This window comes from Aplidium turbinatum, chromosome 15, assembly GCF_918807975.1.
Source record: "Aplidium turbinatum chromosome 15, kaAplTurb1.1, whole genome shotgun sequence".
Lineage (NCBI taxonomy): Eukaryota > Metazoa > Chordata > Ascidiacea > Aplousobranchia > Polyclinidae > Aplidium > Aplidium turbinatum.
The window spans coordinates 11,935,248-11,957,538 of record NC_137486.1 but is presented as its reverse complement, the minus strand read 5'-3'; the positions used below and the strand labels follow the sequence as shown (position 1 = coordinate 11,957,538).

The window sequence follows — 22,291 nt, the reverse complement described above, 5'->3', positions numbered from 1 at the left end:
CACCTGTACGTATACAATATACATTACACATAGTTCAAAGGGCAAATCGATACTATACGCGCTGCAGTGTCGTGAAAACGTGCATATTACGTTACGTGGTCGTAACTACAGCACGTAACTGTGGTGCGAAACTGCATTTCATTTCACCAAATCTTTAAACTACTACACGAAGTAATTTTTCCTGAAGATCAACTTTTGCATAGTTTTTAATGCACGAGACTCAAATGTGATTACTTAATACATGCGAGGGGAAGAGATATGCCGCTACAAAGTAAGTAAGGTAATGTATCGATACAGGAAAATTACCAACAATTGGTAGCATTGCACATGTAATAAATGCAAAATAAATGGAGTTGTCACAAAAGGCTTCCTCTTTTTGGGCATTACTATATGGCAATCTTTGCCCAGCGAAAATGACAAATTAAATATTTCAAAAATAAATCATAACAAAAGTACTATAAAAGTTTTGGCATTGAATTCATGTAAAAAAGTTGTTATTGTTGTGTTGGTATCAAATGAAACCTATCAGAAACATGGGCTGCATGATTGAAATCTACTAGGGGGCTAAATTTTACCCTTAGGATCAGGTGAGTGTTTTCACAAAATCAAACAGATCAATCCCACAAGGAACTTTTTACAACACTTTTGCGTTTGACTTTCAGCAAATCAACTAGTCATTTGTAGCAAGCTAATACCGCTGAAAATTGACTATAAACATTCGAAAATCCCTACAAAGTACCGCTTTGATGTGATACACGGATAACTCTGAGAACTAGCACACAAACGTCATCTTTCCATAATACTGCAGTTTAACAAAATATAACGATAAGCATGAGTTTCTCCATACAATGTTCACCACAGTAGAGCAGTCACTATTCAGTAGGTTGTTTGTAGAGATAACTACATCTCATGAAGTTTGAACGTTTTTCCTAAAACTGGCTTCCTACTAATAGCCCACGTCAAATTTTTTATTTTGATACAACTAGCTAGTAGTGACAGGGTTGAATCATTAAAATGACCGTTATTAAAACAACACGTGACCAAGTGCCACCCTGGATCCGTTATTCTATCTATAAAAAGCGAACATGTTTAATGTAATTTTTTAGGCTTTTATTGAATCAAACAAAGAAAACCCTGTTAGTTAGTCATATTATTATAACGAACACTTGCATATCAACCAGAAACATAATTAGGAAATCCTACGTTTCCATGACAAAAAACATAAAGACAGCTTTGAGCAGAAGCGACATACAAGTAAACCACAAGTATCTGAATAGAGACCAATCAAATCTTATGCGTCAATTAAATCAAAACGGCTACGTACCAAGTTATAAGTTGACATTCGTTGTAATCTCCGTTCAACGTAACTACACACACATAACACAATACTTTGCTCGGAAATGCGTTGTGCGAATCAGGATAAAAACTATTTATCAGTAAGTAATCTCGTTACACAGGGATGTGTGTTGTCATAACACCTTTAAAATGCAGCAAATACGTTGAAGTCATAATGGTAATCACACAAGGCTAAGAAAGCTCAGGAAAAAATGAATCTTTACAATGCAGACGACTAAGTCAAATGCGATAGGTTCGATTCATGCAGAAACTGCATTAATTACTGAATAAAATAAAAATTTTATCGAGTCATTGATATCTAAGGCGAGTTAGTGACAAAGAAGTTTCAAGCAATAAAAACAGAAATCTCGGAAGAAATTGACAAAACGCTTTTCCACTAGTAACTGAAGTGTTGAAGAAGAGTGATAGCCTTGTTCAAGGAAGACTCTTCAATGAGCGGTTGGACCGAGTTCGTCAAGAATCCCAGTCTGGAATGAAAAGCAAATTGACTGTGACAAGTAATGGCGAGATATTTATTTGCGTTTAAATCGCTGTGCAATGTGCACATGTAGTCAAATAGGTTTAGGTAATTTATTTTCACTTTATATCGGTAGCACTGACAAGTTATTAACTTTGCTGGTACGCAGAGGGATCATTCGCGACCTATTTTAGTTAGCAGTGGGCATTGGTCAAACGGTGGAAACCTTAAAAGAGGCGTCGGGGAATAAAATGACGAATTACATTTTCAGCATACACCAAATGACGATATTTCGAGCGTTGATCAAACGCAGTATGAGCAAAAAAACATAAAAATAACATATAAGAAACAAAAAAAATCCTAAAATCTATACAAAGCTGTTACAGCTTTCGCAATGCAGTGACAAATCATGAAAATAGGATACTAAACTGAAAAAAACAAGTTCTTCAACAAGCCAAAATATTATGAACATACTTTTTTAAATGCTAATAAGTGAGCACACGTCGAGCATAGGTTTTCTTATATGTATATTTTTATGTGTTTTAAAATTAATGGGAGCTCACTACTATTTCAAGGAAAGGGAGAAAAATAAGTTGTTAATTGAAAAAATACTCTTTGTATGAAGCTAAATTTTTCTGCTGTGGCACAACAAAGACACTAGAAGACAGTATCACCTGCGGATTCATGGGAGGAGCTGTTGCTGCAGCAGCCACCTGAAGAGCGAGTTGTTCTTTATCTTCATTCGCCTCAGCATGGACCTGATCGATCGTCTTCGGCTCTTGAGCTTCTCTGGCTTCTTGTACCCAATTATTCTAGACAAATATGGCTAATTATTATTGTGCAACAATTCATGAACAAGTTTTTAACTTTGAAAAAATTCAAGAACTGGTGGGTGCGTACTTCGGTAATCTGGGGAGTTGGTTCCGAATCTGCGCTTAATTTTTTTTTCTCATTTCAGGATTTTGTAGAAAAAAGCAAATTAAAATATTCTATTATCAATTTATCATGCTTGAAAGTGCTATAAGATAAACATGTCATACATGCATTTATCACTACAATACGAAGTAAAAGTAGCAAAAGTAACAACTGGTTAATCGTTATCCTAGTTAAGTCTTCCGGAGCCAGGGAAGGAAAATGCATAGTGGTAATTACACTGGAAAATGCTTTATGCTTTTGTGGTTAAACCAACGTAATAAATATTGAATCAATTGCAGCCATCACTTAGATACAGAACAGAAAATGAAAAAGAAAAACAATATGAAAATAATTGTTCAACTTCGAAGCGGAAAGCTTGCAATAAGACAAATACCAGATTTTTGCTTTAAATTGCGTCAAACACCACAATGACAAACAAATGGAGCGTGATAGGAAAATTTGGAGTTTATATTCGTGTTCACTGTTCAGCGCACCAGAAATATCCAGAAACGCTTCATCGCTGCTTTGATTTTGTTTTGAGTTGTATTTTCAAATCACACCTTCAAATATATCTAATATATATGGCACAGTGGCAAACATCGGTTTGTTTGCATGCCCTTGAGTTAAAATATTTTAAAATCAAGTGGATAAATCATTAACCGGCCAACTGACAGGTATAATGAACAACAACTGCAAGTGAACAGAGAGTGTGGCTTTCAAGCTTGAAGCGCTTATGTTGCTCAGTTTGGGACCAGATGTCACATAAAAAGCGTTGCTATGAAGCATGTTACCCGGACGCAACTTTTGAAAAGGTACCATTATAAAATCCCCTTTCAACTTGGTTTGGTATTTACAGAAGAAAAAAGAGCAACAGCTGTGGTGGGAATCAAACCCACGTCAATGTAGATGATAATTACTACCACCGCCCTAACCCAATGCGCCAAGCCAGCCGATGGGGAACGAATGACTAAACTGAGCTAGAATATACGTTTTCCTTTGTTGCTCAGAGGGAATTTTTTTATGGTACCTTTTCAAAAGTTGCTACCCGGACAACAAAGAAACCGTATTTTTAGTGATTCAACTTCAACAGACGTTAAATCAATGTAAAAAACGATTGCTTTGCTGTCTGGGTAAAGCATCAAAGCAATATCTCAGTCGCTTACCTAACAATATGTTTGCATTGTTTCTAAAGCCAAGATGAGACATAAGTTCAAAACGATCGGTAATTAGGCAATGGGTCAACTATGAAAACATAGGCTAGTAATAAGAAAAAGTTACCTGTCTCAAGTCTACAAGACCCATGAACATGAACTTAACACGATCTGAAGTTTTTCCTTCTTGAATGATTTCATTGATTTGGGTAAAGTATTGATCCATATGGTTCTGTGCGCAGTGACAACAAAATGATATTTAAAAACTATTCCAAAACAAAATGAACCAAGACACTTTAAGCAGAGTTTTCTAAAAAACAATTGATGTTTGCCCAACCTATTTACTTACATAACACTCAGAATGAGGCTACCGTATGCACAAATGTAAACCGTATGAGCCATTTTGTTCAAAAGAGATCAATGTATCGTATTTATTCAAGTATAATACGCAAATTTTTGAACCAAATGTTTACTCACAAACTTGGGGTGCGATTAATACACGAATAATTTCAAGGTACAACTTAGAAACTTTGTATCATTTTACCAAGCTTGAGCTAGAAGTCCGACTTATATTCAAATGAATACGGTATTTCAAAAGCGAGATTTTCATGGGATCAGGGTTCAGGGCATAAGTACGAGACAATTGAGCGCGGATGACCTGTCGCAGGAAATTTCACTGCAGGGTCTCTACAACGGGTCGCGCGCGGTCAATTGTCTCGAGCCAAGTTGGCCGCGCCAGACTGTCGTGTAGTTTTTTCCTTGTTTGCGTGTTCTGGTTCTACGCAGCATAACACGTGTTCTACTTGTTAAAAATTAGATGTCACAACGTTGCTCATTTGACCATGTCGTCATCTACTGTCACAAGGGACAAAGAAAGCAAGATTGACCCATTGTTGCATCGGAAAATGCAAGTAACCAATGCCCGTACTAGACTACTAGAGTATGATTGAATCTGATGCATGCCAGTAAAATTGGGATCTTGCGCACAGCCGCTAACAGAACAATTATTATTCATTATTGCATCGCCAAACAGAAGTAACCAACACTCAGTCTCATACTGATATTATTGAGCCGAGGCATGACAGTCAAATGAGGGTTATAGTTATGTCATACCCATATCATCGTAATTGATTTCACGCAAAGAAACGCACACATGTTCGTAATTGAATGCGTTACAAGAGTAATCGTGAGCACTGACCACAATTACGTTTACCGAAAAGATATCAAAAAGGCAAAATTAGTCGGCATCTCAAACTAATACGCAATAAACATTATCAGCACTACAAAAAAGTGCTCAATGCCAAGCAAAGCAAACTGAAGCTAAAGCAGTCGCAATTTTCTTAAAAGGGTGGGGAAACCCAAATTAACTTTTTGCGAGTTTTTTTGTTTCAGCGTGATGTCATTGTGTACAACATGCGTTTTAGCAATAAAAAAATCCAAATTTTGTTGCCCTCGTCTCGCTAAGGCCGCTTTTGTTTGATACACGTTTGCGAGGTCTCGTTGCGCATCAAGCTGTGATTCTGTTCGCTGTGACGTCACAAGGTACATATAGTTGTGGCCAAAAGTTTAAGACCAGACTTGATTTATGACGATTTTTGCATTACTTCAAAATACTGCATCAGATATAAGATGATGCATAAAGATGATGCAACTGAAACAATATATGATGCAGTATTTTGAAGTAATGCAAAAATCGTCATAAATCAAGCCTGGTCTTAAACTTTTGGCCACAACTATATGTACCTTGTGACGTCACAGCGAACAGAATCACAGCTTGATGCGGGCGAGACCTCGCAAACGGGTATGAAACAAAAGCGGCCTTAGCGAGACGAGGGCAACAAAATTTGGATTTTTTTTTTGCTAAAACGCATGTTGTACACAATGACATCACGCTGAAAAAAAAACTCGCAAAAAGTTAATTTGGGTTTCCCCGTCCTTTAAAGCCTTAACAGCAGTTTTACCCAAGGTGCGATTCTCAAAAGGTTTTTTTTTTCAAACAGAATCTATTTCATTTGAATAAGAATTTTTTGAGGATTCTATCAAGGGTAAAACAAGCTGTTAAGGTTTTTATGAGAGGCATGCGCGACTTACCTTAATAAGTTAATATGTCAATCATGCAGTTGTCTATTCATTCCAACTATATTTATGATCAAGTGTTGTGAAACTTGGAATAATGGCAAATGTAATTGGGTAAGCTAATCGATTGCTTTGAAATTTTAAGTGATGATCATTATGGTAGTAAAAGGGACAAATAAAAAATCTGGTGAATTGCCATTGCATTCAATCCATCCTTGGCCCAGGTAGTACTCAGAGATATAACAACTGGACTGAATAACGGAGTCTGTAAGAACTTTCGTTCAGAAAATTAAAAATCTTTTTCAGACAATAGTTTAGTCAAAAATAATGAAAAAGGCAATATAACAACTGCACGCCCAGCAAGCTGGTGCAAGAGAGAGGCCCAATTACGGATCCATAGGATGCACTGCCTGACGACCAATCCAATTAATGTCGAGTTATCTTGTTGTGTATCGCGATTTCGAATATTAAATTCTCTTCAGCACAATTTTATAACAGGCATTGTAAAATCTTCAGTAGGTCAATTCACGGTGCAGCAGTTAAGTTTAGAAAGAAACCAATAGTGATTTTAGGTTGCTAAGAAACAAATAAATTTAGTCTGTGAGCAATAGTTCCAATATTATGTAAATTATGAAGGGAATCAAGTCATACATTAGTAAAACGGGGTGACAACGCCAGGGAGGGATTCTGGGGAGGCAAGCCATCCTCGCACAAAAGTGACACAAAATTGCCCTATAACGGATCAAAATGATACAGTCACTATCAATTAAAATGCAAAAATAATGAAAACGCAAACGCAAAAACACAAAGCAAACGCCCTCCCTGGCGTTGTCACTCCGTTTTACTAATGTATGACTTGATTCCCTTCATAATTTACATAGTAATAGTATTGTCACTATACTGCTTGCAGACTAAATTTATTTGTTTCTTAGCAACCTAAAATCACTATTGTTGGTTTCTTTCTAAACTTAACTGCTGCATTCTTGAACTGACCTATTGAAGATTTTACTATGCCTGTTATAAAGTTGTGCTGAAGAGAATTTAATATTCGAAATCGCTATACACAACAAGATAACTCGACATCAATTGGATTGGTCGTACATTTTTCTTGAATAGTTTACTCACCTTGGCTTTTTTAGATTTAACGTCCTTTCCAATTGCTGTTAGTAAGTGACACAATAATTCAAGCGACTCTTCAAAGGGACGTTTAATCAATGTCAAAATGCAATTATGCATGAGGCGTTGTGATAGCATCCCCAACTTGAACAATTCTCCCATGAATCGAATATTTCCAAGCATCCTCCTGCGCTCCTTGGCTTCAGCGGCGTCTAGTTCCTCTTTGGCTTTTTGCATGTGTTCCTGTGGGAAGTTCTTTGGATTACAAACGGTAGTGGTTTTCATTATAGTCTGATGTCGAAGTCAATAAATTAACATGTTTAATTATAACACCACATATAAAGCATTCTAATTTGTAATACATACTAAAATACTGCAAGGAAAAGAAGGGAAAAGGGGGCTACAAGTTGGTGCACTTAAACACTTGGTGTTTGACACCTCACTTGGTGGTGCTTAATTTGTTTTGAAGCAAGACACTTTGCGCTACTAGTAGCTTCAAAGACGATGTTTTGACCCCCTCAGATCAGCAAGATGTTGATAAACAGTTAGATGCATGGCCAAGGGATAAAGACACCTGTCGCTGACTTGCTACGGTGAAAGTCCACAAATATTTGCATTTGCAACTCATTACAACCCCTTTTACAATTTCGATCTCTACCACAAAGCACAAGCCCAGACTTTGAATAGCCTAAAAAAAGAGCAAAAACGTCGTCAAAGAATTATTTACAAACCAAACAATAACTTGTAAACGAACCAAGGTCTGTGACTTTTCCACTTTCATGTGATATTTTGAAAGCGATTTTTCCCAATCTTTATGAAGTTCACCTCCACATATTGACGCTATACTTCTTATGAAACTTATAGTTTTCCCCAGCTGAGAAGTCACACAATGGTATGATGACATAGCTTGGCACACGCTGGCACAAGAAGCACTCTTGCTTGGCATTCCCACCGCCTACCAATGTCATCACATGTTATTATTATCATGCCTTTAAACATACAGAAAGATGGATTGCGATCTCCTATACGTACAGTGGTTCCACCGCCTGCTTTAAATAAAACTGCTTAAAATTAAAATTTTAGACAAAAAAAAAGTTGGGACAAAGCTTTCAAACTTTTTTTACCAAGGGTCTTAAAATATACAGTTGTATCCTAAAATTGGGACTATAGTTGAATTTAAAAAAATCCGAATAACTCCCCCCTACTATTGTCGAAATAGGAAAAATTTGAATTCAACGGTATGTTTTACCAATGTTGACAACTAAATTAAAAGCTAACACTGAAAGTATAACAAAATTTTCAATAAAAGTAACTATTGAGTTACTAGAATTTGGTTTTAGGGTTCAGTGTACCCCGAATGATGATTACATGTGAACGCAGTGCTGAGAGAAATATGCTACTCGATGAATGAAACTTGTTAACAAAAGTCGAGCGCAAAACCGCGAAGAAAAATTGCCCAGCTTCTGCTGTGCCTCTATATTCTACGAGCTGTGTGTGATAAAAGGGATGTCAATTAAAACTTATTTGCCAATTAAATTATTATTCCAGAAAAATAATTAGTAGAATAATCTAGTTTTTGTTTGTCGTATCCAGGCTTACACCAGGTGGTTGAAGATTTAGATCAGTGGTTCTCAACGGGGGCGTTTTTTCAGGGGGGCGGTATGATTACCTCGGCTTAAGGGGGGCGTTTTGATCATTAGGGGGCATTCTGGTTTAAACCATCTACCGCCCAGCGTAATGATTTCGTCAAAGAGCTCGTATCTTCGTAGTAGCATTTCCTACCTCATACCTGGGGGGGAAGGGATTCAGCTGTGTTGTTCTGTTACATACCAAACAGCAAAACCCACTTGTCATAAGAGGTGATCTTTGAATGTTTCTCAATGGCTTTACACCGGATGTGAAGAAACTGGCACTTTCTCACCAAGCCCAAGGTTCACACCGACTACCAGTAGGCCTATAGGCTACTGTTTTCATGCTCGCAAATATATATTTGCTTTTCATCAAATATAGTTACTAGTCTCTACAACCCTTACAAACTGTTTGGCTGTTTCACCTTAGCAGGGGAATCATCAGAAGGTCCTTATATTCTAATAGAATAGCCTAATAGAAATAGAATTCTATTGGAATAAGGACCTTCTGATGATCCACCTTTTAAAGTAGAGTAAAACAGGCTGCAAGGGTTTTAGAGCATGGTTATAGCTTATATTTGATGTAATTCGCTCTGCTTGGCTTTTAGCTTGGCAATGAGCACTTTTTGTAGCATTAATTGTTTTATATTCTTAGTATCTATTGTTTTATATTCGCTTTTCGTAATTAATCGTTATTGTTGGGGGGCGGTAAAATTTTGCCAGTTCATGAAGGGGGCGTTGATCCGAAAAAGGTTGAGAAACACTGATTTAGATTAAGTGGACGGGAAGGCAAGGAAGCCAATCTTCGTGTCCACCTTCAGGCATCTGCCCTTAAGTGTACTGCCAAAGACACACCCGCATGCTCTTGAGCGGTGTCAAACCGGTGCCCTTTCGATTGCCGTTCCAGGGCTCTCACTACTCGGCTATGCAGCCGGTATCTAGTTACTCTAGTCACGCTCTAGTGAAATGATAATTTAATTGGCAAATAAGGTTTAATTGACATCCCTTTTATCACCCACAGGTCGTGGAATAGGCACGGCCGAAGCTAGGTAATTTCTCTTCTTTTCATTTTTAAATAAATTGTTCGTATAGCATGCACAGTATTTACAACGTCAAAGACGAATTGGATTCTGTGCTGGAAAGTAATTACGAGGTGTATGGGTGCGTTAAAGTCGGTTTTGTACTAAGAGCAAACAAACTTCACTTGCTGATTGAGTTTGAAACACTTTTGAGAACTGCACGAAACACATATGAAAATGTTTTCGTGGGCTGCAAGAAACGCATTGCGAGCCATATCTGTCCCGCAGGCCATGTATTGTGCAGGCCTGGGTTATCCTGTATCTTGCTTTCAGGTGTATTTGATATAAAACCAACGTAAAACCTTGAACAATAAAACACACATTAATGAAGGCAAAATTCAGTTAAAATAACAAATAAATTTTGGAATCGGTTTTACCGTTTCAAAAACAACCCTTGCGAAAGTACGCCGACGTGCTTCTGTGTTGACCGGAATAAGTTTCAAGCTTTCGATGGAAGCTGAGAGATTCGATGGCGTCATTTTGTGCAGTATCGATTTCACGTTTCGGCGAAGTTCCTTTAAAATAGGTTTAAAATAAAATGGTCTGTCACATTCATGTGCAACCAAAATAGGTCCCTGTGCCTAAACTTGTTTTGGTATTTTTGAAAAAGCCCCAATCATAACATATCATATTTAAAAAAAATACAGTGTGAAAAATTGAAAGACCGCATTTTGCAAATAAATTAACTGGCGTTGATTTTCTTCATCAAACAATGTTTGATGAAGCACCAGTAGAACGAATCCTCTTATTTAAATAAATACCTGGTAAACAGCCTCATTCAATTTCTAAAACAATCGCAATGTGATTCTTCGTGATGTCATCCTTGAGTCATGACGTTGTAAAACACTAAATATGACGCTTGGTAGCAAAAATGGCTTTTCAATATCTGCTCTAAACTTTAATAAATCCAACTCAATGGCTTTTGAATTTAAATGTAACAATTTTTTTATGCCAATAAGCAGGTCTGATGTTGCACAACGTAAATTGCTTGTAGGTCAATTATTTTAACTGCTTTGTCGCGAAGAAGTCACTCTGCCCTTCGATCGACGAGCAGAGGAGTCAAATCATTTTTCCACTCAAGGGGTCATCAAACAAACGACTGAAATTAAGACACCCATTCGTAGCTGTCACTCAACGTCTCAGTGAAGATCATAAACAAAACATCTCAGCAATGAGTTGGGGGACCATAAATAGAAATCAGAACAATGACTGAATCCCATCAGTTTAAATTCTTTCATTCCATTCACTGACATCTGCACCACTGGCTTGTCTCCACTGAGATAGACTTGGGTCCATTTTAACCATCATTGCATCATTGTCTGCCTTTTTTCTCAACCGTGCAGGCGTGCACCAATGGGAAGTGGCGTGTTACTCTTTTGGGACGTAATGCTGAGAAACATGCAGCAGACTACATCACCAAAACTGTACCACAAAAGTTTGTCGAATTTGGTTTGGAAAGAATTTACTAGCTATAATTGAAATTTAACTTGCTTTTAGTTTAACATGAAACCTAACACAAGAAATAGTCGCAAAATCGTTCAACCTGGTCGCATGTGGCCCATGGGTTGGACATAGAACTGTACATTTTGCAATATATGGTATACAACAGTATTAAATATGGTAGTATGAGATCAAATATATTTACTTGTTAAGTTACAAATTTAAATATAATTTCTTTTTCGTAGTGCTGAAAGCAATCAGTAAAAGCACTTGATTAGTATATTCAAAATATTACAGAAAAAGATAAGACAAGGCAAGTATAAAATAGTTTTGACAATTCATTTATACTTTTTTAGCTTATGTAGTAAAATACCGGAATGGCCAGTTTCGGAAAATTCGATTTGGAGAATCCGATTCTGAGAAGTCGATTCGGAGAAATCCCAATTCGGAGAGAACCTTTTTCGAAGAAAACCGATTAGGTGATTTCTTGAAAATCCAGCCACGGCTAGTATTTATTAACAAAATTTGTAGAGGTCATTTAAGTAGGCGTTTTTTGTGTTTACCTTCCCATACCCATGCAAACGAGTCAGTTATAGTTTCAGTGAGGTAGATGTAAATTAGCTGATATCTTGCGGGTATAGGCTATAGTAATATCTAGCAACTATTATTTTATAGCTAAAAATTAAATGAGGCTGTTCACCAGACATTTACTTAAATAACATGATATTATTATGTTTATAAGTTATTATCTTCAGATCATAAAGTAACATAAAACAATTCTAAAATTCTAAAAGTTAAGTGATTGTCAAAAACGAATCTTTTCTAAAAGTTGGTTTATCAATCAAAAGCCCCATGTAATGAATCATAATGATGGCATCTCTTTTCCTACTATTTATAAAAAAACTATTGTGCTTGTCTGATATATTTAAATTGGTTTCACGCTGATTGAAAACTGTGCAGTGGTGCGTTTACACAATTTGATTCTTCATGACTCATACGGTTCACTCTCTCTCCGCTCTGTCGTTATTTAAGTTTCTTGCTGATTGATGACATTTACACTCATTTTTCTAGTTTCAAAATCAGCACGCGATAATTTTTGTTTGGAAGTTGAATTTAATTTTGCATGTTTGGTTGGTTTGCAGCAACATAGTCCTGTGTTTTTGCCATGCTAGACAAGTAGTCACTACCTGACTTAGCCCCCTGAAGAAGTCAGTCGTGTCTGGTTGACAAAACGTCGGAATTAAAGCAGATTACACCTCATACATCTTGTGATAGTTCAGCTTAGTTTGCACCAAAAGAACGCATATCATGTTATTTAATTATTTTATAGGTTAGGCAATTAACCAAAGTTATAACTGTTGATGTCACAGTGGTAGATCATGCTAGTAACGTTGAGGGGAGGGGCGATTTCATACATCTGACAACGGAAAGTAGTTGGCCTATAGGTTAATAAAGCTAATTTATTACACTTCAAGTAAAATATTACGTATTTTAACTTAGTTGGTTATGATCATCAAACGTTGTTTGACAACTGTTTTTTTTTTTCGCTGAGACTTTATTTGATTAATCTCTGTTATAAGCTAATTTCTTTGAATATACTGATGCAGCTGGGAGATTTTACAGTAGAAATCTTCGAAAAAAACTGTCTCCGAACTGGGATTTCTCCGAATCGAGTTCTCCGATTTGGATTCTCCAAATAGTAGCAGAGTGGTAAAATATTGCAAACATTGACGTACGAAGAACAAAGATGTTGGTAGAAAAAAGTTTAAAAAAATGAACTAAAACTTTCCGTGCATTTCGGTTAAAAACAAGCCAAAGTTTCGCAAGTCTGAAAGTGCATGGCAAGTGACCCAAACGTTGTCAATGCAACCATGGTCAGACACCTCTCCACCAAGGTGTAGGTTTGACACTGTGTCACGACTCACATGCACAGAATGAGCCAATAAGCGAAAGCTGTAGACCCTGCCATATAAAGTATACAGATAAACACAAACCATGGCCATGCACAAACAAACAAAAAATGCAACAAACCCCGTTAGTTTGTTCGTTTTCTGTTGCAGAAGTGGATGGCGTGGAATAATAGTGACTGGAGGTGCTCGAATCTTCAACCTCATTTGGTCGCGGATTTTTTCTTATTTTTATTACCGGACCATTCTAAAGACGAAAACCACAAATAGGTTTCTGCAATTGCTGAAATAAAATAATTAGAAGTACAATACACAATTACAGCAGCCGTGCATCTTGCAAAGACGGGATCAGACATTCTGGCGCGACTGACTCGGCGCAAGACAATTTACCATGGCCGACCTGTCGCAGGAACATCTCACAGCAAAACTACTTAGTACGATTTCTATTTCATGCATATCTTGCCTTGTGTACATAGTTTAGTTTACTAATGTTGAATTCTCATCACAATATTTTTTACTGGACACTTGTTATGGCACAGAAAATCATCCGTTATATATATATATTTAAAATAGGAAAATACAACCAACAAACAAACAAAAAAGCTCACTTAAAACTGGAATATGATGATATCACGACAATTACAATGCATTGTGATTGAACGAAATTGTTTGGATTTTGTAACGAAATCACACTTAGGGAAGTTTGTATTGAAATGAAATTTATTAATATGTATTATTTTTGGACTACTTGCTACTTTTAAAACAGTTTTGAATTAATCTTCACCATAGCTAATGTGCTGTATATTGGCCTGGGTATATTACATGTACTTCTAGACTACCTAGTCTAGAAGTACATGGTATATTATTACGCCAATATATCAAATAAATGCAGGCTTAAATAAATTCTTGCAATATGCTCTGTGAGAAATCTCACTATTTAGTTGTGAAGGTTTGAGAAAGATGAAAAAACTTTAGTATTTCTTTCATATCGCAATGTAGCTTGATTGTATTTTAAATTTAAAGTACCGGTAACTTTATTATGTACTAAAGCTTATTAAAACTTTATGATGGTACTTATTGTGCTCTCTTTTATCACGCTGTTTAGATTGAAGAACTGATTTAGATAATTTTAGGGTGCTGAATCTAAATTTGAGCTAGAATTTCTTTTATCAATATCATATTAGGTATTTAGATACAATAGAAATGTTATTTTAACCAAAAGTTACAAAATTGATTTATGATGATGTATTTACAACCATACTAAAGCAAATTTTTTTTAGAGGCAAAAATAGCTGAAATAAGACTGGTCACAGTTTTGCTTGGAGTTTAATGGTCTATGCAAAACATTGGCAAAGAGGGCGTTCAGTTAATCTAAATTTAGCTTGCTAATTATTCTTTGTTAACAATTTGAGTCAAAAATTGGCATCAAAGCTGTGATTCACTAGCATACTTCAGCTATCTTTCTCCCCTTGGCACTAATTTCTCGACTAGGCTACCGCATGTATTCAGCTCACCAAAATTAACTCAAACCAGCTTCCAAGTGTATACAACAAAATCGTGGTAATTAGAGTAATAGTGTAGTCATATTAGGGTTTGACCCGGAAAAAATTCGTAACTTAACAAATTTGGTATCAAAAGAAGCGAAATTTTATGTAGATCATCATATCCAAAATCCTCTTCAATCGGTTTTGAGCAAATGGAATGGGGGACATTTGAAATTTGCGTCTAGCGCCCCTAACGGAAATGAACTATAATCATCTTTTCTAATACTTCCATCCTGATTTCTGATTTGTTTTTTCAAATATCGCAATCTGTAGCTTTGTGAGAACATTTTGGTAAAAAATTCTGGATGTGACGTCATGATGACGTCACAAGAATAATTGGAATATCGTAATTACTCTTCAATGCTAGGGGATGAATGGAATGCAAGAATACTCCCAGTACAGCTACTTTTTTTTTTCGTTTTTTACTTTGTTGAATACAATAAGTTTAATGGGGAGTGATGGGCTACTTAAAACACATGTTGCGCCATCTAGTGCAGAAAATGTAAATGTTGACAATCGTGAATTTCCAGTGAATGCAATCGTTGGTTTGTGCATATTGTTTTGTGTTCACTTACTTGAGTAAACCTTTTAGAGCATTTAGAAAATCAATGAAAACTGTTAATACTTGCAGTAGCAATGGCGTCATAATGCACTGGTTAAAAGGAATGTTTTATGGACGATCACGAATATCACTGTTATAAGGTAAACAGTAAAATTCAATATCAATCTTTGCAAATACTTATGAACAATAATCTACATGTCAAACCAAACATATATTAGTAGAAGGCGTTTGAAATTAATTAAAATTGTTTCAAAAGTTTTGTTTTCATGATTTTTTTTCCTGACTTGTAAATCGCTTCTTTTTTTTGCAACCAACACTTCAAAAAAGCTAGATTTTGAATGATTTTGACCAAATTTGAATCTGATATTTATTTTTCAACATCAAATATCTTTCTATTCGCTTCCTCGTCACTTCCAACGCTGTCTTCGTCTGATGAAACTTCGTCTTTGTCATAATTTTCACAATCCACTCCATTGCAACTACCACACGCAGAAACACATGATAGCCCGTGCCGCCTGCAGCTGCAAACGTTGATACTGCAAGGACTTTTCTTAGTGACGTTACAGTTACATCGTACAAAGCGAAGAATGTTATCAGGAGCCGCACCCAAATCTGTCAGAATAAGATCGTAACTCTCATTGGATAATTTCCAGCCCCGATCGAGCGGATTTAGTTCAACGCTCATCAGTGTTTGCTATTCAATCACCTGCAGATGGATTCGAAGAAAATGATACTTTGCAGCATTTTTGGTTGGAGCGAGAGACTGTGGCTTGATTGTCGTTTTAGATGTTGCTGCTGCCTTCATAAACTGATGGTAGCGCAAATCTTCCATCGCCCAGTTTTCTTTCCCATCCATCTATTTAAAATACAACTATCTATTTAAAATATCTTTTAAAATCTATTTATTTAAAATATAATTTTTATGCGTGTTGATAACATCGGAGTTTGCTTTATTTGTTCGTTTTACGTATTTTTCAAATTTTCTTCTTTTTTTACATGTGCTAGCTGAAGATGCTATTACTATAGCGAAATCGATTCTTAACTTAATAAATTACACTAAGAGGTTAGATTGTTGTGCAAATGCCAGCATTTGATGAATGCAAATTAGCAGTACCACCATAGCTAAAAAGATAAAAATTGTATATTAAAACTGAACACACTTCTTAAACTTTATTGATGATTTGGTGGTAGGAACTTGACATTGACATTATCGTTATAATACTAATGTCACTTTTTAAGTTACCTAAACATTAACAATTTGTCCTTTTTGTTCTACTTCCTCTGCAATGGCTGTTTCGTATTCGAATACTTTAGCAGTTTCTTGGAACACCTCCCTGGTCCCAAACTTCTTCAGGGTACTAGTTTTTTCTGACTTAAAACATTATAGATATAAGTAGCCTGTGCATAGCTTAACCGAAAAATTAGTAAAGAACGAAGGCAATTCCGAATATGTTCATCGTGTACAATTATATTAAAAAGAATACGACAAGGCTCATCTAAATACAATATTTCGCAACCCGACCAAGCATGGATGAATAAAATATGACTTGTAATGACTTCTCTAGTAGATTTGACCAAATCTTCAATTTTCCAGATTTCTTTGTCACCTTTGTTGCTAGCATCAGAAAGCATGTAGATTGTAGAGATGCATACCATTTTTCCAGTGAAACATCAACAACGCTAGAATATCAGTGTCAGCCGCTACTACAACCACATCTTTGTTGTTATCTTCTGCATACTCCATCTCCCAAACTGTTTCGAACATCATGACCTTCTCTTTCCCAGCTCGTCTGATAGGAAAGATATGAACTGTGATTTATTCTGCTCGTTCTTCAAAAATACTTCTTGGTTGAATGTTGAGATCATTTCTAAGTTATCCAAACTTACAAAGGCACTCATTTTCCTTGTTCTTCGTTTGTGTTCATGATCTTTTACGTAGGGACCATGAAAAAAACTAGTAAAAACAGGAAAAACTAGTACCCTGAAGAAGTTTGAGACCAGGGAGGTGTTCCAAGAAACTGCTAAAGTATTCGAAGACGAAACAGCCACTGCAGAGGAAGTAGAACAAAAAGGACAAATTGTTAATGTTTAGGTAACTTAAAAAGTTACATTAGTATTATAACGATAATGTCAAGTTCCTACCACCAAATCATCAATAAAAGTTTAAGAAGTGTGTTCAGTTTTAATATACAATTTTTATCTTTTTAGCTATGGTGGGAAAGAAAACTGGGCGATGGAAGATTTGCGCTACCATCAGTTTATGAAGGCAGCAGCAGCATCTAAAACCACAATCAAGCCACAGTCTCTCGCACCAACCAAAAATGCTGCAAAGTATCATTTTCTTCGAATTCTTCTGCAGGTGATTGAATAGAAAACACTGATGAGCGTTGAACTAAATCCGCTCGATTGGGGCTGGAAATTATCCAATGGGAGTTACGATCCTATTCTGACAGATTTGAGTGCGGCTCCTGATAACATTCTTCGCTTTGTACGATGTAACTGTAACGTCACTAAGAAAAGTCCTTGCAGTACCAACGTTTGCAGCTGCAGGCGGCACGGGCTACCATGTGTTTCTGCGTGTGGTAATTGCAATGGAGTGGATTGTGAAAATTATGACAAAGACGAAGTTTCATCAGACGAAGACAGCGTTGGAAGTGACGAGGAAGCGGATAGAAACATATTTGATGTTGAAAAATAAATATCAGATTCAAATTTGGTCAAAATTATTCAAAATCTAGCTTTTTTGAAGTGTTGGTTGCAAAAAAAAAGCGATTTACAAGTCAGGAAAAAAAATCATGAAAACAAAACTTTTGAAACAACTTTAATTAATTTCAAACGCCTTCTACTAATATATGTTTGATTTGACATGTAGATTATTGTTCATAAGTATTTGCAAAGATTGATATTGAATTTTACTGTTTACCTCATAACAGTGATATTCGTGATCGTCCATAAAACATTCCTTTTAACCAGTGCATTATGACGCCATTGCTACTGCAAGTATTAACATTTTTCATTGATTTTCTAAATGCTCTAAAAGGTTTACTCAAGTAAGTGAACACAAAACAATATGCACAAACCAACGATTGCATTCACTGGAAATTCACGATTGTCAACATTTACATTTTCTGCACTAGATGGCGCAACATGTGTTTTAAGTAGCCCATCACTCCCCATTAAACTTATTGTATTCAACAAAGTAAAAAACGAAAAAAAAAAGTAGCTGTACTGGGAGTATTCTTGCATTCCATTCATCCCCTAGCATTGAAGAGTAATTACGATATTCCAATTATTCTTGTGACGTCATCATGACGTCACATCCAGAATTTTTTACCAAAATGTTCTCACAAAGCTACAGATTGCGATATTTGAAAAACAAATCAGAAATCAGTATGGAAGTATTAGAAAAGATGATTATAGTTCATTTCCGTTAGGGGGCGCTAGACGCAAATTTCAACTGCCCCCCATTCCATTTGCTCAAAGCCGATTGAAGAGGATTTTGGATATGATGATCTACATAAAATTTTGCTTCGTTTGATATCAAATTTGTTAAGTTACGAATTTTTTCCGGGTTGGCCCTTTTTTTGAGCTTAGATGACTACACTATAATGCAAAAACTGCTTATTGAAATATCATCCAATCTAACTTTAGACAAAAATTAAACAAAGTATAAAAACCAGGGCTGTGGAGTCGAGCGAAAACATACGACTCCGACTCCTCGATTTATAACTGGCCGACTCCGACTTCAGTGTTGCCAGATGTTGAAAGTTTCCAGATTTTTCAAGTTTTTTTCTTTTATCATTTTTTTTAAAAATACAATTTCACTCAAGTTGCAATCGACAGTGAAAAAGCGACTTTCACAAAAACTGACAAGAACAAACACTTCTATTTTCTGCTGAAGTTTTAGAACGCAATACAGAGAACAAGAAACAGTATTTTGAAAATAGATTGCATATATACAAAAAAATATTGTTAATCGTTTTGTATCAAGCCGGAGTAGGAGTCAGCCTTTTTTTAATAACTCCGAACACGTCAAAATCCTTCCGACTAACCGCAAGTTTCCGTTAAATTAGCTGCAAGTCAAAAATAAAATATATGTACGTCAGGCATGCAAAGGATTAAGAAGTACTTAAACAATATTCTTGGAGAAAACGGAGATAAACCTACCAAGGGGTCAAAAATTGTGTGTGCCTAGTGCTGTGTGCTTGGCCTCACACTAGTGTCGTGTGAAAGTAACTTTGCGCAACACCTGACTTAATGGTGTATTGAAATTTATAGCTTTTCCAACATAAAACGAGTTAAGGCAAGCTACTAAGCATGCAAGTCAATCAAAACAATTTCATTATGAAAAACAAAACATAAAGTGATTTGTCAGTTATGAATTACTAAAAAAACATACCAAGAAGTTGCCTGCAAAATCTTCAAAATCTGAAAGGTAGCTTGGCTTTTCAAGACAAATGTCGAAATAGCGAAAGTGCACGAGAAAAGATCGATCATACATTTTCCTGCCGACAACTTTTCCTAAATTAATGAAAAAAACATGTCTACTACAAATCGAAAGATGTATTTAATGACTGTGACCTACCATAAAATATTGAAAGCCAAGCCACTTTTATTACCAATATATATATACAATTTGGGTAGAGACGTAACTTTTTTAAACCATAAACAGACATAACTCATCAAAAACACTACATTTAGCATTATAAAAAAACAAAACAATAAGCGACGTTTTCGGCTAGTCATACAGCCCTGTTAAAGCCTATAAAAAATCTATATATTAAAAAAAAATACTAAAGAATCATACAAAATCACAGCAAAAATATAGTAAATCTAAATATTTGAGAAACTGCTTAACTAGCTCATACAAAATGATAACTGAAAAATTACGCAGCACAACGGGTCATAGTATATGAGAGGTAAAATTAATCAATTGTTTAGAAAAGGACTCAAGCAGATTTCGCAAGATAGACAGAAGCACAACACGAGATAGAGGCACAAACAAAGCAAAAATAGGGCTCAACGGGCAATTATTTGCTGACGGAGCCTCCTATCTTTTAACAGTTTTTGATTGAATTGTCACGTCTTGTGCTTCTCGTATTTTTGCTTTGCTTGTACCGTTGTGCTGCGTAATTTTTCAGTTATCATTTTGCGTGAGCTAGTTAAGCAGTTTCTCAAATATTTAGATTTGATCATATTTTTGCTGTGATACTGTTTGATTCTTTAGTATTTCTTTTAAAAAAATATTTTTCTTATAGGCTTGAAAAGAGCTGTATGACTATTGACTAGCCGAAAACGTTTGCTTATTCTTTTTTTGTTTTTATAATGTTAAATGAAGTGTTGTTGCTGAGTTATGTCTGTATTATACATACTTCGTCAGTGAATATGATTGAATTTTTGAAAAGCAGGCAATATGACAAACAAAGTAGATTAAAAATTCACTACCGGTACGTGTAATTCTACAAAGACAACTTGTGAAAAATTAACCTGTTTTGTCATAGACATGTTTCTCAAATGATTTTTCATCCTCTTCGGTCTTTTCTGACGTGTTCTCAGTCGATGGATTTGATGCAGAATCATCGTCACTAGAGTGATCAGTGGGAAAAGTAGTTGAAGAGTTCTAATAAAAAAAAAATTGAAATTTTTAAATGTAAAATTTCAAAAAAAAAAAAACGACAATTCAAATTAAAAAGTTTTAAAAACAGAAGAAAAATGCAATAAAAAGTTGCACCGCTCAAATAGTTGAAGAGGCTTGCGCTTCAAGCATACAATTGACAATATTTTATAATAACTGTTCAATTCCTATAACACGCAGTGGTGAAACACATTACAAATTAAGAGGTGGGCGAAAAGTACCTGTGGTTTCATCGCAAATGCTGCAACTTGAAAAACAAGTTGTTCTTTCTCTTCATTCACATCCGAATGGATCGTCCCTGGATATTTAGTTTGGGTGAGTTGTTGTACATATTTTTCCTAAACAAATTTTTAAAGAAGAATTGTAGAAAATACACCATACACTTAACACTGCGACTCTGGCAGTGTCGACTTCACCATTTTTTAAGTTAATTTTTAAGTTATATACTGCTTGCTCACAATTATTAAATTTTACGTTGTGGAACAAATTAAAGTAAGTTTACTTTCAATTCATTCAATAATTAGAAATACTAAATTCGACATAGTATATATTGTAACTTTCCAGATGCATGACAGCTATCCAATGGCGAGTTGTAGTAATGCAATATCAGAAAGAAAACTACCCCATTGCTGGGCAATGGGCATGTTGGAAAACATACAAAGAAAGCATACAAGATAACATATATAGGCTACAAGAATTGCAACTAAACAGTGGCACTAATTCCAGTATTTTGCTGTTGACATGTGAGAAATTTATAGAATTCAGAAAAAAAGCTTATTATAAGAATAGTACGGTATGCTGTTATTTAACTACGCTAAAGACTGATATCAAACCTAGCTTTCTTTTAAGCAAGTTGGAGATCTCGAAACCACAAGTGCTAAGTAAGCAAAGGGCTTGATCGCTAACTAAACTTAGCCCCTAGTGGCTGTGGCTTAACTAGGCTCAAAGATGGAGATCAGCTCCAGTTTCACCGTTCGTCACAGAAAACAAGCAAAACTCTGTCATAATAAAATTATGCTTTAATATTCATGTTCGGGAAAAACACCTAAATATAGTTGATAACTAGGTCTGAACCATGGACAACAATAGCATTTTAACACTTGCGTTGCGCATGCTACAATGATTACTCTGAACATGCTACTCTGATTCCCGCTGGATTAAAACGGTCTTCTTGATTATTTTTGGCATGACGTTGCCGCAAGGTCCTCGTTGCTGGTCACCAACGAGGGAAGTATTGTGCAATTTTAAAACAAACCTTCTGTTAAAGAGAATTGCACAAACATGACAACCTACACAAAAGGTAATGTCAATAAAGCGTATTTTTGGTATATAGCTCTTTCCAAAAACTACTTGCTGTAATATTGTCACTAACGTTAGTGGTACCAAATACAACGCAAATATTCTTGGCTGATCATGTCTCTTTCA

The 22,291-nt window shown here is 35.8% G+C and overlaps 1 protein-coding gene across 1 annotated transcript in view; it reads right to left on the bottom strand.

Annotated features, from left to right (window-relative positions):
• Positions 1 to 4: 4 nt before the first annotated feature.
• The window catches only part of LOC145784160 (uncharacterized), a 28,720-nt gene continuing 6,433 nt past the window's right edge, over positions 5 to 22,291 (bottom strand). The window contains exons 6-15 of the mRNA XM_082595924.1: positions 21,088 to 21,204; positions 20,719 to 20,851; positions 19,631 to 19,752; positions 13,250 to 13,372; positions 10,156 to 10,293; positions 7,826 to 8,026; positions 7,081 to 7,314; positions 4,007 to 4,111; positions 2,488 to 2,625; positions 5 to 1,823 (exon numbers count right to left, since the gene is read on the bottom strand). Coding sequence (XP_082452050.1) covers positions 1,785 to 1,823; positions 2,488 to 2,625; positions 4,007 to 4,111; positions 7,081 to 7,314; positions 7,826 to 8,026; positions 10,156 to 10,293; positions 13,250 to 13,372; positions 19,631 to 19,752; positions 20,719 to 20,851; positions 21,088 to 21,204 — 1,350 coding nt within the window. The 3' untranslated portion in view covers positions 5 to 1,784. The remainder of the gene's footprint in view (positions 1,824 to 2,487; positions 2,626 to 4,006; positions 4,112 to 7,080; positions 7,315 to 7,825; positions 8,027 to 10,155; positions 10,294 to 13,249; positions 13,373 to 19,630; positions 19,753 to 20,718; positions 20,852 to 21,087; positions 21,205 to 22,291) is intronic.